The 16,562-nt window shown below is 42.8% G+C and overlaps 1 protein-coding gene across 2 annotated transcripts in view; it reads left to right on the forward strand.

Moving 5' to 3' along the window:
- Window positions 1-12,873, forward strand: part of RAD51B (RAD51 paralog B) — a 401,339-nt gene extending 388,466 nt beyond the window's left edge. The window contains exon 12 of one of the 2 annotated variants that reach the window (XM_048485432.1): window positions 12,666-12,873. In XM_048485432.1, the coding sequence (XP_048341389.1) occupies window positions 12,666-12,680 (15 nt within the window). In that variant the 3' untranslated portion in view covers window positions 12,681-12,873. Of the gene's footprint in view, window positions 1-12,450; window positions 12,644-12,665 lie in introns of those variants that run through there. The other variant, XM_048485431.1, reaches the window with a different exon arrangement.
- Window positions 12,874-16,562: the final 3,689 nt, after the last annotated feature.

Consider the following 16,562-nt stretch of genomic DNA (forward strand, 5'->3'; position numbering starts at 1 on the left):
ACATTCATGATGCTCCCCCTCCTCAGGGTCAGCCCCTGAAATGATCCCAGGAATTGCCAGTGGAGAGTAACCCTAATTCCGTGTCCCCCCCCCCCCCATGTTTCTAGGCATGACTGCCTACTGACTTGCTTGTGGTTATAAAGGCTAAAACTATTTTTTAAGAAACTGAAAATAAAAAAGGGAGGAAGAAGAAATTTCTCCAGAAAATGTAGTTTGAAAGTAAAAAAAACAACAACAAAACTGCAAATATGAATCAAGGAAAATTACTTCAATTGGTAGAAAGGTTTTTTTAAAAAAATTGGGCTCATAAGGGGCTCACTGGTGAAAAGCTACCTGCAAGGAGTCAGGGCTAGGGAGACCGTAGTAAGACTGCCCATGGGGACTACTTCATTACACCATTGTTGCTTCACTGTTTGAATGCTACTATTCGTTTTTTTAGTTGGTGGCTCTTTAGCACTTTAGCACTCTTTCTGGTTCTAAATAAAAATGAAAATGAAATTCATTGGTGTCAGACTATCATTATCACATTATTGAGCAAAAATAATCTGTGTTCTTTTTAAGGCCCTGAAAATGTCGTGTGGTAGCATGTCCCTGATACATGGGGTTGCTAGGGGTTGTTGGCAAGAAACCTAGATGGGGCATTTCTGGCAGGAAAATGCATACCATTTCTTCCAGATGGCATGCTCGGACTGCACTTTTTCTAATAAAGATTGAAGAGATTCAGCACTGGGAAACAGAGTTTTCAGGATGGGGAAAGCCTGGAAATAAGACAATTACAACATGACAACATGTAGATTCTTGGAAAAAAATGCTTCAATTTGGAAGCTAAGGCCAAGTCTCCATGTAGAAATACCCTAGGTTACTTGCTAGCTATCCCAATTTTACAAGAAAGATAGGGTTGCCAAGTCCAGGGAGGTAGGGCTGCCAGACCAGATTGGGAGATGCCTGGAGATGTGGGGGTGGTGCCTGGGGAGGGGGAGGGACCCAATGGGGTACAATGCCATGGAGCCCATCCTCTAAAACATTCACTTTCTTCAGAGGAACTGTCCTCTGTAGTTTAGAGAGGAACTGTAATTCTGGGGGGGTCCCCAGGTTCCACCTGGAGGCTGACATCCCTAGATGAAGGGCAGACTATAACTGTTTTAGTGCCAAATTATAGTTTGGTGCTATCTGAGCAAACCACGTTCTTGAGGACTCTTCCTTTTGCATAGTGTGATAGAATTAGACACTTCTCTTTAGGGCAAACCACTACATCCGATCTGCCTTGATCTCGCTCTCCGTACAGGATTGCAAACCGGTTTGAGATAGTAATCTACAATCCTGGTTTGGAGGGCAAACACTAGCCATAGTTTGCAGACTCAGATATCATGATAACCTATGGTTTACACTGAAACAGAAGTGGCTAATTAAATGACTGTGTACACGCAGGAGGAGGAGGAGGGTTGAACACAAAAGCAGTAGATTAATTCCTGTGGTGACAAACAATGGTCTGAACCAACCCACTGTGAATTATGAGATTGTATGCAGGAGCCCATAAAGGATGCAGAGACCATTTGGTAACTAAGGCATTGCCGGGAGGGTGTGTGTGTGTGTCTCAAATATACAACCATTTTTAACAGGAGGAGTTGTTAACTCCTGTCAGGAATGTATACATATGATGACCAATCAGGGCAATAGTTATGAGCTGTTGTTATAATCATTGTGATGAATGGATTGGTGTTAAGGAAAACTCTACTGAAGTACCACCTATGCTAATGAGTCCTCTAAGAGAAAATGCCCACAACTGCTCCTGATTATCTTCAGTTATACACCATTGTGATCTTATTGCTATGTTAAGTACTGAAGAAAACGGAACAAATGTTTTGCCAGAATTATTCATCCTCCCTCTTTTTGCTAGGCTCTCCCCTCCCCTGGTCTATTAAGTCATCATCCCTGGAGGCTGAAGGGGGCTCCTCACTGTCCTTTCCTGGTCAATCTTTTATTCCTTGCACCCGAACAAGCCAGGCTTGGAGTCATCCCTCCATTGTGCCTCATAGCTTGCTGCCCCACAAAGCTCCATTATGCTGGAAGGGCAGTTCAGCAACCCCACATTGGCATCCAGAGCAAATCTTAGCAAGCAACCTCACTACTCTTGTGCTATGTACCACAGGACCTGCAAATTTAAGACTTTGTAAGTTGCAGGGGCAGAAACCCACTTACCAATGTACAGGATTAAAGCTAGGGGTGGAAAGCAAAACATGTACACAGCATCTGTTCCTCCCAGCCCTATTTCTACATTGCACTAGGAAACTGTAGGATGAAGATGAGAAAGCTGTGGGCCACTTGCCTCTTCATTCTTATGGCCACTGAGCAAACAGAACTTGTGCCTGTACTCTGCTCTCAGGCTACCAGAATTCAATGACCCCATCTATATATATAAAAAGCAAACAGTGACTTTGTTAGTCACTCCCTAACGCCGAAACGGCTGGATGGATTGCCCTCAAATTTTCACATGATGTTCCTCCCTGTTGCGGGCAGGTAATGGGACCTTCAAATCGCCGAAAGTCCATACCTGAGCCAGGTAAAATGTCTTTTTCCTGGCGCACCAGACCACGAAGCTGTTTGTGTTCAACTGTCACCCTTAGAATGTTCGTGAAGCCTGTCTGTCTGTAGCCTGAGGGCTTGGGATGAGGGCTTATAATATTCGCGCTGATGGGCAGAGATGAGCAGTGGAAACAGTAAATAGGCAATACTGTTAGGTAATACGAGTGGAAGTGAAACACATACACACTTTGCCGTGTGAGACGTCAGGTGGGGTCCCCCCCTCACACGCAGGTAACTTTCACTCTGGCCCCTTCCGCACATGCAAAATAATGCGTTTTCAAACCACTTTCACAACTGTTTGCAAGTGGATTTTGCCATTCCGCACAGCTTCAAAGAGCACTGAAAGCAGTTTGAAAGTGCATTATTCTGCATGTGCGGAATGAGCCTCTCTGTGCCTCACCCACTGCAACCACACAACACACATCCAGCTCATCCTCACACACCTCACTCTGCCCTCCCTCACATCTAACCACCACTTACCCACTTTTCCCCCCATATTCACCACAGCTCTCTTTTACTAAAAGCGAGCTGGAGTTTGCCTTTTTCTTCTAAGAAAATCCACGGTGTGGTGGCAAGCCACCACTACTGGCTCTGCTTCTTTTGCACATGGCCCTTTAAGAACCCAGGGAGCTGGCCTCGATCTGAGCGCCTCACCACCCTGCCTCTGCTGCCTGACTGGGATAGCCTGCTTGCCCCAGTTCTGCCTTACCCAACCCAGGACTATGCATGTCAACCAGCCTCATGGACAGCGGGATTCGCACTCTGGACAGTTCTATTGTGGAATGGGAAGGGTTACCTTATACTAAAAAAACAAGACAGCACCATATAACAATGTGCATTGAAAAGGGAAAGAGGGATTCCATTTGACCACCCCAAAAGGCTATGCTGGGGATCATTGGACCTGCATGGACATCTGTGTGGGTTGCGGACTGTGATGAGAAGGACAATTGCCACAGCAACGCGTGGCCGGGCCCCACTAGTATAGGATAAAACTATTCCTGTCACTTTGGGGGACCTCCCTTCACTCGTTTAAAGAGTAAATTTGGAACTCCTTATTTATCTGCCTGCCTAAGTTTTCTGTCAGGAGGCAGAGAAATCTCCTTCTTGCTCCCTGATTTATTACTAATGGGTGGAAACTATCATGTTTGAAACATGCCACTCACTATTAAAAAGGAGAAAACTGGGGCCATGAGCAATCACTAGGAGGAGGGAACATAATTTGGAAATTTGAGTAGACACACATATACATCCAAATTCCATGATTCTATAAGTAGCAGGCCAATTTCCCCATCTTGGTCTGGTTTTTCCTCCCTTCAATAGATGCTCAAGGACTCTTTGACATTTCATACCTCCTGGAGTATGCTCAGTCCTTAACAAGCCATTATTTTCTTTTAGTTAATTACAATGTCTTATTTGTGGATGACCAGGTTTTGCTGCTTTAGTGATGTACATGTGCCACCCACTTTACTATGGTGCCATTGCTAATGATATCATCATAGCCCCTACTGTTATTTTCCCTGAGGTTTATGCCCATGTGTTTGGTCATATACAGATCCTTGCTCTTGGTGCCAAGATAGTATGAAAATGTTACTTTGGGAATGGTATTCCAAAGGTCCAAATATCACAACAGTAATACCTTCACCATGAGCAGGAAGCATTTTTTTCCACCCATCCCCTTCAGCATTTTCACAGCGCCTCTTGGGCAACCATATGCTTGCTACAAAGAGAGAACTAAGATTGTGAGCTCATCTGAGTTTTTTCTATTCCTAGTCATCCTGTGGTGAAAACTATTCAGAAGGGAAGTTGATTGCCAGGGGATGTTTCTTCTTTCACTGGTGATGTGTCTCCTTGTTTAATTTATCCCTGCCTTGCTTCTGAAGAACCAAACTATGAGGCATTCTCAATAGTTAGCATTCTGGGTAAGCAGTCATTATATAAACCCAAAGAGAAGCTGGTTGTGAGGTTAAAAAAACAACAGGATATTTGGAGGCTGACTGAACTATGCTGAGAAGCAAGGCTGAGCATACAGTTAGCTAATCTGTCTGGAGAGGGTCTATCCAAGCCCATGCCAAAAAAAGAAATATAAAAACTGACCGACCTAAAAAAAACCCCAGTCTTGAATAGCAGTTAAGGGAGAGAATTGGAGGGTAGGGTTCATAAACTTGGGAGGGGGTGGGTGGGAAGAGGCCGTGGGGAATTGTTAATGGCCTGGTTCTTCCTGTCTTACTGATACACCCTCACAGACCAAATGCTGTCCTAAATTCCCTCTGCAGTTGGATAGAGGGCTAAAGGCTCTGTTTGCCCTGACTGTTTTTCAAAGGAATGCATGGGCCAGAACATGTCACTATAGCCATTAAATAACTTGGCTTTCCATCTTCCATTATCTGTTTGGAGAGATATCACCAGACATCTGTGAGGACCAGAGCACTCAGTAAGTGTGCACAGCATTAAAAGAAACCATGGAACAAATCCAGTGACTTTAATGTGGCTGGAATAATTTTACATTGTGTGTGAGTTCCCCCCCATATATCAGCCTTTCTTCAAGATTACAAGGCTGTGCTGCCTTCTGCTGCTTTTCCACACTGAAAGCAGTGTAACCCCCTCAATAGGCTATGTTTCTACTACCAGCAATCTTCTGGTTTCAGGATCCACCACAGCTCTCAACTGGGTGTGAACAGTCAACATGACAATGCCCATTTCTCTATTGACTAAAAAAATGAACTTCTCGGCACAATCCTAAACAGAGTCATTCCATTCTAAACCCATTGATTTCTATGTGAAACTCTTCTTTGGGTGGTACTGTTTGAAAATTTCCTAGCCATTCATTAGATTCTCTTGTTTTCTCCCTGGTAAAACACCCCCTCTTTGTCCTATTCCCAGATACTGTACCTGCCCCCCCACCCTAAGAATTCACTTATAGGATAGTTGCAACCATGGTTCCATAATCAGTATGACTGAACAAAAAAAAAGGTGTGCTGTCAACACTCACAACAGGAAAACATTCTGGCTAGTGGATAAAAATTCCAACTAACTTTTAATATTGTGAATGAGCCATGAAGGAAATTGCAGTTTAGCTGACAGGATAACAAGGACTAACTGTAATACACATCGTGGATTAGCCTCAGGGAAGGCTTTGCTTGCCGGTCATTAACCATGTAAATTCCAACTGGCAGAGCGTTCAGACAAAAAAAGGACGTGAGCTCCGAGTAATGTAGAATATGCATTTGATGGCTAAGGAAGGACCTCTGAGGATGGCCAGATATTGTAGTTATGCCTGAGAAAGACATTTCTATAGTGTCTTTGCTCTGCTGTTTCTGCCTAAAGATGAGAGCTGCAGTGCAAACACAAGGCCAGAACTCATGTCACCACAGTGTGATTATTAGCAGAGAGGATTAGTACTTGCTGCGTAGAATGTGCTAGTCATTCCCCTCTGCTCCTTCTCTAGGAACATGCCTTGTTCTGGTCACTGCAGTCAAGCTGAGCGTGATGTAGGGGAATTCTGCCTGAGAGGGAGCTCAGCATGACTCAGATTACCTCATTAGCCTTTGGAGGCAAATATCTTTCACTGAAGAATATATGCTCTTGAAGCTCAGCCAGTCATTTCATCTCCTTTCCTGTTTATACAGAGTGTGTGCCAAGTCACACATACATCCTGTGTTAACCCAGTGAGATCAGTTGCTCAGTTTCTGTTCAGGATTTGTTCCATACCTCCTTCACAAAATAACTTAGATGTGGGTCATCCAAATAGGTTCTTTTGTGCTGGATTAATACATACCATATTCTGGTCTCTAGCAAACAGTGAGCAGTATCAATGGGAACCCATCTTTCAGCCACTAGAGGGGAAAGAAAAAAATCCACCCACATTCTGGTTCTGTCTCTAGTTGTGGCTGTGTTACCATAGCATGAACTGCCCCATGACAAGAAAAGCCTGCTTGATAAGGAACAACCTGTCATGGGGTAGCCCAGCATCAGGATCCTCTTTTGATTCAGTGTAGCATCCAATAGCATGTTTGTGCCAACAATAAAACATGTCTCCAGTACAGAATGGATATTTTGGTTGCAAAAGGGATCTGAAATTATCTTAAGTAGGCACTGGATTTATGTTCCTTATGGCCCAATCCGGGGGGGGAGGGGGCAGACCTACATCTGGAGCTACCACAGCCCTGTACCAGTGAGGGTGGCCAAATGCGCTGGCAGAGGGCGGTGACTTACTCTGGCGGGCAGATGTCATACTGTCCACAGTGCCCAGAAACCACTGACCTTGTCTAGGTCTGCCCCCCAGAAAGCTGCACTAGCATAGCTGGAGGCATTCCAGGGATGGGCCAGGGGTGGAGCCAACTCTAGTCAGCTTCGACTGCCTACCCAGGCCCCATGCACCAGCAGAACCAGCCTCAGAGATGCGCCATGATTTTCATGGTGTATCTGTTATCCCATATGGGGCATTCTTGGAACTAGTTTTAGTTGAGGGGGGGGGCTTCTTACACTGTGGGAAAGCCCTTTGGAGAGGGTGAGGTGCTGCAGGAATGGTGCTGTTCCCACTCTCCCATTCACTCTGGTTTGGGATGTTTAGTAACTAACTTTGCATCTCACGTGGCCGGAAACTTTAGTGGTACTACATTTTTTTTAATTAGTTAATGCTTGTAGTACTTGTGATCCATCAAGTTGAGCGTAACCTACACACTATGTAAAATGGATTGCCAGGCATAATCTCCCTGTTTCAGTTTTAGGTCACAAAACCAAGAACTCATCAAGCCAATGATCAGGGCCTGGTTTGTTCCTTGGAGGCAGGATAAATATAATAAATAATTCTCTGTCATGGAGAAAGGCTTTAGGGAAGATACAAGCAGCACAAAGACTATTATTGTCAAAGGCTTTCATGATCAGGATTACTAGAATGTTGTGGGGGTTTTGGGTTGTATGGCCGTGTTCCAGTAGTATTTTCTCCTGACATTTCCCCTACATCTGTGGCTGGCATCTGAATCCTAGCACAAAGGCTATTCCGGTAACCCTCTCAGTCATGGCCCAACATAAAATAATTTGCTTTAAAGCAATGCCTTCACAGGACTTCTGTTCTCTGCCTCTTCTGCTAACCCATAGTTTTAGTCTCCCTCAACAGCATGTCATCATAACCAAGCATATTTTGCCATAGTGTGAACACCAAGCATATGGGCACATACTGACACATATGAGACCATAACAAACCGAGTTTTTGCTTGGCAACAGCACATTTCATTCAAACAAACAAAAAAACACCCAACCCAAGTTACTATTTAAAGAGGGTTTTTTTAAAAAAAGAAGCAGCCAATAATTAATCTGTTGGAGGAGAGTGCGAGTAAGCTGTTCTTTCATGCTAGTGCTGAAGGGGATATAATTTCACAGGGCCCACACTAGTAATTCCAAACTAATGTTTCCTTGAAAGACTCAGGAGCAAAACATCTTAAAACAGTCCAAAGGTTGCTCTCATTTACTGCAAGAGATCTGCTAAGAGCAGAGCTGGCACAGGATTAGAGAGCAGAAACTCATGCCTGCAGAACCCTTTGCTGGTTTGCTTCTGAACAATTTTCTCCTGAGTTCCAAAGTTCATTCTGTATCTGTGAGCTAAGATGAGGCCACAGAGAATGCAATAGCATATCTCCAGGAGAGGAAAATCTATCACATGCACGCACACACGCACGCATGCACACACATGAAATATATTGCCATCAACCCAAATATTTAGCTTCTGATTATTTGGCACCAGTCATAAGAAACATAGGAAGGAGCCTGCTGGAACAGACCAGAGTCCATCTAGTCCAGCACTCTGCTACTCGCAGTGGCCCACCAGATGCCTTTGGCAGTAATCATGGAGGAACTCTATACAAAATACTTTTATTAGAATAACCAACCCAGTCACATCTATAGTACTTGTCTGTAGCTAAACATTCAGTTTGTGATCTGTAGGGTGGGAAAGCTTCTCAGACTCATGCAAGAGGTTCTGAGAGGTAATCCATTGTTTAAACATTTCTTATGGAAATTGACACAACATTGTTTGTTAGTTTAAAACAAATGTGCTTGAGAATATGTTAAAGTTAGGGTATGTAAGAATTTAATCTTAGATACCACAATCAAAGTGTTTAAATATACATAGGACAAATATTAATGTGTTCGAAATGCTGTACTTCTCTGGAGAAACTTATGCTGTGCAGTATATAATTAATGCACTTAATTATATAAGTTACTTCTTTACGCCTTGACCTGGATGGCTTAGGCTTGCCCAATTTTGACAGATCATGGAAACCAAGTCAGATTGACCCTGGGGTGTTGTGGGGTTTCCCGGCTGTATGGCCATGTTCCAGCAGCATTTTCTCCTGGCTACATCTGTGGCTGGCATCTTCAGAGGATCTGACCCTGATTAATATTTGGATGGGAGTCCACCAAAGAAATCCAGGGTAACTATGTGGAAGAAAGTAAAACCACGCCTGTTCCTCTCATTCCTTGAAAACTCTATGGAATCACCATAGGTTGGCTGTGGCACTTGACAGCACTTCCTTCCACCACCACTTGTTTGTGGAAATGGCCTTTGGAAGCTGTTGTTTCTGCATGGATTTTGAAACGTACCTGTTGTGAGGGGCGTACGAAAGCATCACTCCACACAGCAAAAAGTTCCATGGGGGGGAGGGGGCTTGACACTTGTGTTCACAGGGGCTCTGAGGAGGGGCAGCCATGAACTCATACACAAGATTACTGACACCAAGAACATAAAGCGAGAAGCGGCTCGATACATTCAGTCTCTGCACAAGGGGGCCACCCCAGCTGGACACAAGAAGCCACGTACCTGTTCCACATTATCCGCAAAACAGACCACCCTCCTGAAGAGTGCGACCCTCATGGCCAGGCAGAATTCATGCACGACTTCAGCTACAGTTACCAGGCTGACACCAAACTTTCAAACTGCTGTTTCACCTCACAGAAACTGTTCAGGCTGGCCATGTACCAGATAGCCATGACGACTATAATCTCCACCGGGAATGCAGCCCGCATGTTCGTGTCCTGGCACTGCAGATGGGGTCTAAGGCTGTCCACAATCCTCATGAAGGTCTTCCTGGTCAAGCAGAAATTTCTCAGTCATTCCTCATCAGCCCAACAAGTCATGACACAGTTGTGCCACCTGCTCACGTGTGGATAAACCCAGTAGTGAGGGCGCTGGTCTCCAGGGCAAACCATGCCCACCTGCAATATCTCCTCAGTGCAGCAGACTGAAGAGATGCCCGGGCCATCTCTTTCTGGCAGTGGGCACATGCAGCGAGGGCACCATGAGGTTGAGGAGGTGCACCACCAGCGCCACAAACACTTCCAGTAGCTGCACCACCTCTGGATCCAGATCCATGTTCAATAGGTTCAACAGAGAATTTCCCAGCTCACAAAACGTGCTCCTACCCAAAAACCGCAGAGCAGGGGTAAAGGCGGGCGCCAGCAATTCAAATGCAAAAGGCAGGCCGGAGATGTTCATTTAAGTTGTCACCCAAAAACAACAGCCAATCAGAATGTGGGACACCTGGGATGTTTTCGCATGTGCGGATACGTCTGCGGTGTAAATACAAAAGACCTGGGCTCGTGCAAAACAAACTGGAGTATTTCCTTCCGTTCTTCACTTGATTCCTTCACAGAAACAAGCAGCCTTGCGAAGGAAGAAACCAGGATAAAATAGACCTGGATTGTAAGATACTGATTGTAACCCGGTATAATTGTGCCATACAGAAACGGCCTTAGTTTTGGATACTGAGGCTGCCCATTCTGAATACTAGGAGTGAGCGTGACAGGGAGGGAATTAAAGAGGCCAGATCCCTCTTCTCACTTATGTTCTGCAAGACCCCATTGCATCATGAATAAAAGCAGTCAGTTCCCCACTTTGCTAAACTCATTCACTTGCCTTTCATTCACCTGCAATTCAAGTTGTTTCTGCTGGTATCATTTTTTTAAAGTCATGAAGCAATTAATAATATTTTATGTACAGGGATTTAACGCATTTTTTAAAATTTACTCAATATTTTCAGAACAATTAGAGAAAATATTGCAGATATGATGACACAGACCAAGGAGCAAAAAGGTGTCACATTCCTTTTAAAATTTATTTTTTCATCTCAACATGTAGGCTTTTGCAGACAGTTCCAGGTTGCCTCCTGCTGCCATGTAATCTTTATGCCCTTCAATTTAGCCTGCAAGTTCCCTTGATAATCCCTCTTCCCTCAGCCATGCTTGTTTTACTCAGCATCTCCTCTGTAGTATATCCAAGTTGCTTCCACTACATTTCAGCAAATGCACAGCTATAAAAGAATTAACATTTTTCTTTAAGGGGACCATTTTCTCTGATGCCAAAGAGTACTCTCAGGGAAGAATATTTTGCATAGGATCATTCTGATGCACCCAGCTTTTGAAAGAGGGGTTGTTGTTTGTTTAAATTGTGACTCTCACTATATTTGGTATTTTCTTACATTCTTTAGTATTAGGAGTTGAATAATTGCATCGTTTTAGGAGTTGAATCATTGCATAAGAATCTCAATTTTTTTAAAAAGTACATTTTCATTGTTAAGGTGGTAAACATAACATATATAACTTGATAAGTCTGGGAATGAAAGCATCCCATTGACTGCCAAATGACACCAAAATGGTTTTTCTAGTAATACAGATGAGAGTTTATAGAAGGGGAAATACAGTTCCTGGTGGGCTGAGTTTAAGATAGACTAAGGGTGTGGATTTCTCCTTCAGTTGTATGTGTTATTTAACAACAAACAGTTTAGCCTCAGTTCTCAGTTAATGGGCACTTATAAATCTCTCTGCATTTTTATTGGTGCTCACATGTGTCACCAATAACTGAAGGAGAAGTTTTCTAATTGGAAAGGAGACAGAGAATCAGGAGAAGGGAGGAGAGAACCAATGAAAATGGACTGGAACACGTAAGCAGGAAGTACCAGCAAAAGATAACCCTAATTTTTCACTAAGCAAGAACCTTTAAAAAGCCGAACCAAATCAGACTATAGGCAGTGTCTTGTTTCCCACAGAATTTAACTGGCTGCCTGTGAGAATATCCACAGTCGAGGAATATTCCAGTGGAGCAATGCAGCATGCCTACCTGACTGGTAATTTCTCACAACTGGCATTCAGTCTCATGGAAATTCAATTTTAGCCATCATGACTGATCACAGTTAGATAGATCTGTCCTCTATGGACATATCTAATCCCATTTTAAAACCTTTCCATTTGGATGCATACATGTAGTGGCAGTGGAAAGTGCCATCAAGTCACAACTGACTAATGGTGACCCCATAGGGTTTTCAAGGCAAGAGACATTCAAAGGTGGTTTGTCATTGCCAGAGGTGGTTTGTCATTGCCGAGTGGTCTGAGAGAGTTCTGAAAGAACCATGGTTGATGCAAAGTCACCCAGCAGGTTTCATGAGGAGAAGTGAGGAATCAAACTGGATTCTCCAGATTAGAGTTCACTCTTAATCACTATACTACACTGGCTCCCATGGGATATACATACATGTATAATATACATGAATAGCTGATTCCTGCAGTACTACATAAACACAGGCAAAAAGCCATATTCACTTTTTTACATGGAAGGATGTTATGTAAATGAAATTACCACCACACATCACATCGTATGGTGTATGCATGTGCATGCTTGATACTTCCTGGAATAGGATGTCTTCGTGTGTGTTGCTGTTGACAATGTTCTAGCAAAATATGTAATCAACATTTATCTCTAGGAAGGAAAGAATGTATCGTGTGATGTTCTACAACATTATTTTTAATGCATGATTTTTTAACATGTCCAGCCAATACATTTATGTATATAATATGCGTTCCTCCATTATCTTCCACTAGGTGCATCATTGTAGTTGACTTCCTCATATGTTTTGGGCAGCCCAGTATGAAAACCAGCTATGAATGCAGAAGTTGAATTTGCTAGTGAAGAGGAAACTCCCCCCCTTTCCAAGTCAGACCTCTCTTCTGCAAGTCACACAGCAAGTTCCTCTTTCCACAACGGTAAGACGGCAAGATGGGTCTGTAGGCTAATTTATTCTCTCTTCCTCTTTCAGTGGAAATTCACATGATGAAACAACAGCAACTGTATTTCTATTTCATGCACACTTGGTATGTGTGTTCAAGTGCATCAGTGTGAAAATGGCAGGATCATGAATGGGATCATAATCAATTGGATAGAACACTCACTTTTTGGACTGAGTCTTTCTTTGTACACAGTAAAATGTATGGTGGCTGCTCCTTGAAAATAAAGTTGGCACGCTGTGTAGTGTGATGGTGTGATTCTTTAGTATGTAGTAAATGGAATATTTTAACAAGATCTGGCAATTTACTCTGAGCCACACCTTTTATTTCTTTTGCCCATTATTGTCAACTAGGAATACCAGTGACTCTCCTAGACTTCAAGTGTATGTTATTTTCCTTCACTTCTGCTGCCTACAACAAGCGATACAAGAGATTTGGAACCCGAGTCCTTCTTTATGCAAAATGTAAGCTCTACCATAAACTTGAGAACAGATAATGTTCCAAACCTCTGCCTGAGATTTTGGAGATTGCTAATCGGAACTGCTAATCAGAACAAATCAGAACAAACAGGAATAACTAGTAGACCAGTGACTTGGTATAAGACTGCTTCACAGGTGTTCAAACCTATAGCTATGAGAAGGGGGAGGACAGAATTATTTCTTTATATTTTGATTCCACAATCTCCATTCTAAAAATTCTGAGTAAAAGTCTTCTGAATAAAAGAAAATAAACCCTCTCTAAATTGACATGTTCTCTCCACTTCAGAATTAATAACTCTGCAAGAGGGAATTCCTTCCTCTGAACTAACTGAACATCCTTTTGTTATTATATTGTCATAGGAACCAGAGAGACCACTTTAAAAATCCATAAGTACCTTTTGTTATGAAAACAGTTCTATGCAGAGTATTGCCATGATTGGTTAGAAGATAACACACACACACCACCTTTGGGAATTGTGCCTCACAATAAATGCTCCAGATGTGACTGCAGTCCTTAGGTCAGCTGTGTTTATGCGATCCTGTCTCCAATGGCAGGTTGAGCCAGTCATTAGGAATACTGTATGAAGCTATTCCTTTGGGGATTACAATGTGGTGTACTTTCAGTCTCCTAAGTTTGTTTGTTTTTATTTCCTTTGCCACAACATCTGTCCCACATCATGGAGAAGTTTCAGAATTTGGAAACTGCAGCAAATTCTGACAGATGATCAACAAGCATAGAATCTCAGCCCTTCCTTTTTTGCATCGCTTGCAAGGGACCCTTGGTCAATCACTTGTTCTCTAAGGCGCCTAATCTGTATTTATTTTGCTGAGCTAGAATCTGCAAACACGTCCTCCCGCCTGCTCTCTCTCTCTCTCTCTCTCTCTCTCTCTCTCTCTCTCTCTCTCATTCACACACATTTCTTATTTCCAAGTGTACATGTCTTTGTTCCAAATGTCAATGAATCTCAAATGTAAATAATCAATTTCTTGTCAATTTAATGCTGGTGAGCATTGTAATAAATGTATTTAATCTCTGGCTTAGCCCTTCCAGCCATTGATATCTTATGGTAACCACAACATCCCAGAATTTCCCCATCATGTGTTAATTTTGGGTACCCCTGAGAATGGAAAATATTGCAGTTTTATATTTCATAGACATCAAAGGTTATGCCTGAATAACTAAATATTTATGAGACCTCTGTGTAAAATGGTTTTTTTTTAGCAAACATGAATTTGCCAACATCCAGGAGGGGCCTGGAGACCTCCACAATTACAATTGTTCTCCAAATTATTAAGAACAGTTCCCTGAGGGAAAATAGCAGTTATGAAGGGTGCTCTTTTGACATTCTATACATTCTTTTGAGCTTGAAAGGGGAGGGGCGGTATAGGAATTTACATACATACATACATACATACATACATACATACATACATACATACATACATACATACATACATACATACATACATACATACATACATACAATTTCATGTACGTCAAGGAATTTCTCAACCTGGAGTTGGCAGTCCTAGGAAACACTAAACCCCAATACATACTTAAATCACCTTTTGGGTGGGGGTAGTTATTGTTCGTTGCTTTGAATTAAATTACACAACAGTCACTCACCCACCAAATATAGGTTGTTCCTTTCCACCTAGGGTGAGTTATGGCTGGTGTGTGTATAATTTGTATTTGCTTTTATATGAAATCAGGGATGTTAAAAGTTCTCAAATCCTGAATCAGTGGCTTTCTGCATCACAAACTGGCTTGGATTAACCAGAAGAGTTCTACATGAACTATGATACTTGCACAAGTAGAAGTATGGGGGGAACCCCCTCACACTTGCCCCTTGTGCTAATTTAAACATAGCATATCCCAAACTGCATTTCTGCTTGCAAAAGATGTCACACAAGCAGTTTCAGAACATTATTATATATAGGGAGGAAAGTGCTAGATATTGCACTACATCTTGTGCAAGCCAAACTGCACTAAGTCTATGTTTGCACTTACAATACCAGATGCATGCTAGAAAGATGATCGGATTCTTCCTTATCATTGCATCTTGTCTGGTTTGGTACTAATGTTTTTTGTTAACAACTGGGAGGATGAAGTCATAGTCTCTGCCTCTATCCCAAGGCTGCAAACCAAACAAGCTTTGTAATAGGATTGCTAGGCATGGCATGGGAACTGGCAGCAGAATGGAGAGGGGCATGGGGTGTGATCAGTGATGGCATGAGATCCCTTCCAAGTTTTCCCCAGAAGTGACATCACAGTTCTATAAGAATTGCTTAAAAGTATATGGTAAAATCAGAGAGTTTCCATCAATTCTTAAAGAGGACAGCTGCCACTGCAATTTCCCCCCCTGAAAGTAACGTCATGCTGACAGCAATTTTTAGATCGTTCTTCTCCCACCTACCATAGTGTAAGTGGCAGGAAATGGGAGCCAGAGTTAGGGGGGATTCCCAGTCATGGTTCATCAGTCCTACTCTTTAAGGGGGGGGGGGGAATAGCCTTTGCCTCTTGCATATCTACTACTTAGTGAATGCAGCAAAGCATTTTGCTCTACCATCTTCTGAAAGCAGTGTCTCCATTCCTGCCCACAGTGGTCTGTAAAGCAAGCAAGCTGTCTACTGAAAACCCTGTGCCTTTGCTTCTACTTTTTCTGAAGAATTGCTTGCCAGCAGGTACAAGCCGAGCTTCATCCTAAGTTCTTGCGGAGCTTCTAGCACAATCTTTAGGAGTGAAATAGGCTTGGTCCTGTTTGTTATTCCGTAGAATAAAATAGCTCTCTGAAAGCCACTGGTACAGTGCAGTGTTGGCTGGAGAGTGGTAGCGCTGTGAACAGAAATACAAATCATTTTCAGTGGTGATACTGGAAAACTATTCTGGGTGGATGATGTATGTTCCTGTCAAGAATATCTCTCCTGAGATATCTCCTTCTTTTCTCCAGGACCTGCTGGTTTTACATAAATATTCATTCAAATATTTGGCTTCTTAGAGCTTTCTTTTTTTAAGCGAATCTTTGCAGAAGCTGGCTGGCCTTGCTCGATCAAATTTCTGCTTCAACCCTTGATGGCTTTTATTAATAATGAGTGACAAGGTTATTTTTAAGTTTATGCTCACTCAGTATAACCATAAGGCATCACTGTCTGAATCCAAAGAACTGCACAACTGGTGCTGCGAATTCAACAGAGCTTTGACCTTGGATCTCTCATACAGCAGTTGTGTGGTAAACCTCCTTTAAAGTAAGGAGAATTTCAAAAGCACTTGTGTTATGGCATGGGAGTGGGGGATTGCTCAGCATGCTAAAAGTGACCTTTTGGATCCTAGACACATACATGTAGACAATGACTGTGTGAAATCTGATGGGACTCTGTGAAAGAGGGCCCGCATTTCAAAGCAGCAGCTGTGCCACAACCTGGAACCTGAAATCATCATTTTCTTGCAGA

The sequence above is a fragment of the Sphaerodactylus townsendi genome, linkage group LG02 (genome assembly GCF_021028975.2).
Source record: "Sphaerodactylus townsendi isolate TG3544 linkage group LG02, MPM_Stown_v2.3, whole genome shotgun sequence".
NCBI lineage: Eukaryota > Metazoa > Chordata > Lepidosauria > Squamata > Sphaerodactylidae > Sphaerodactylus > Sphaerodactylus townsendi.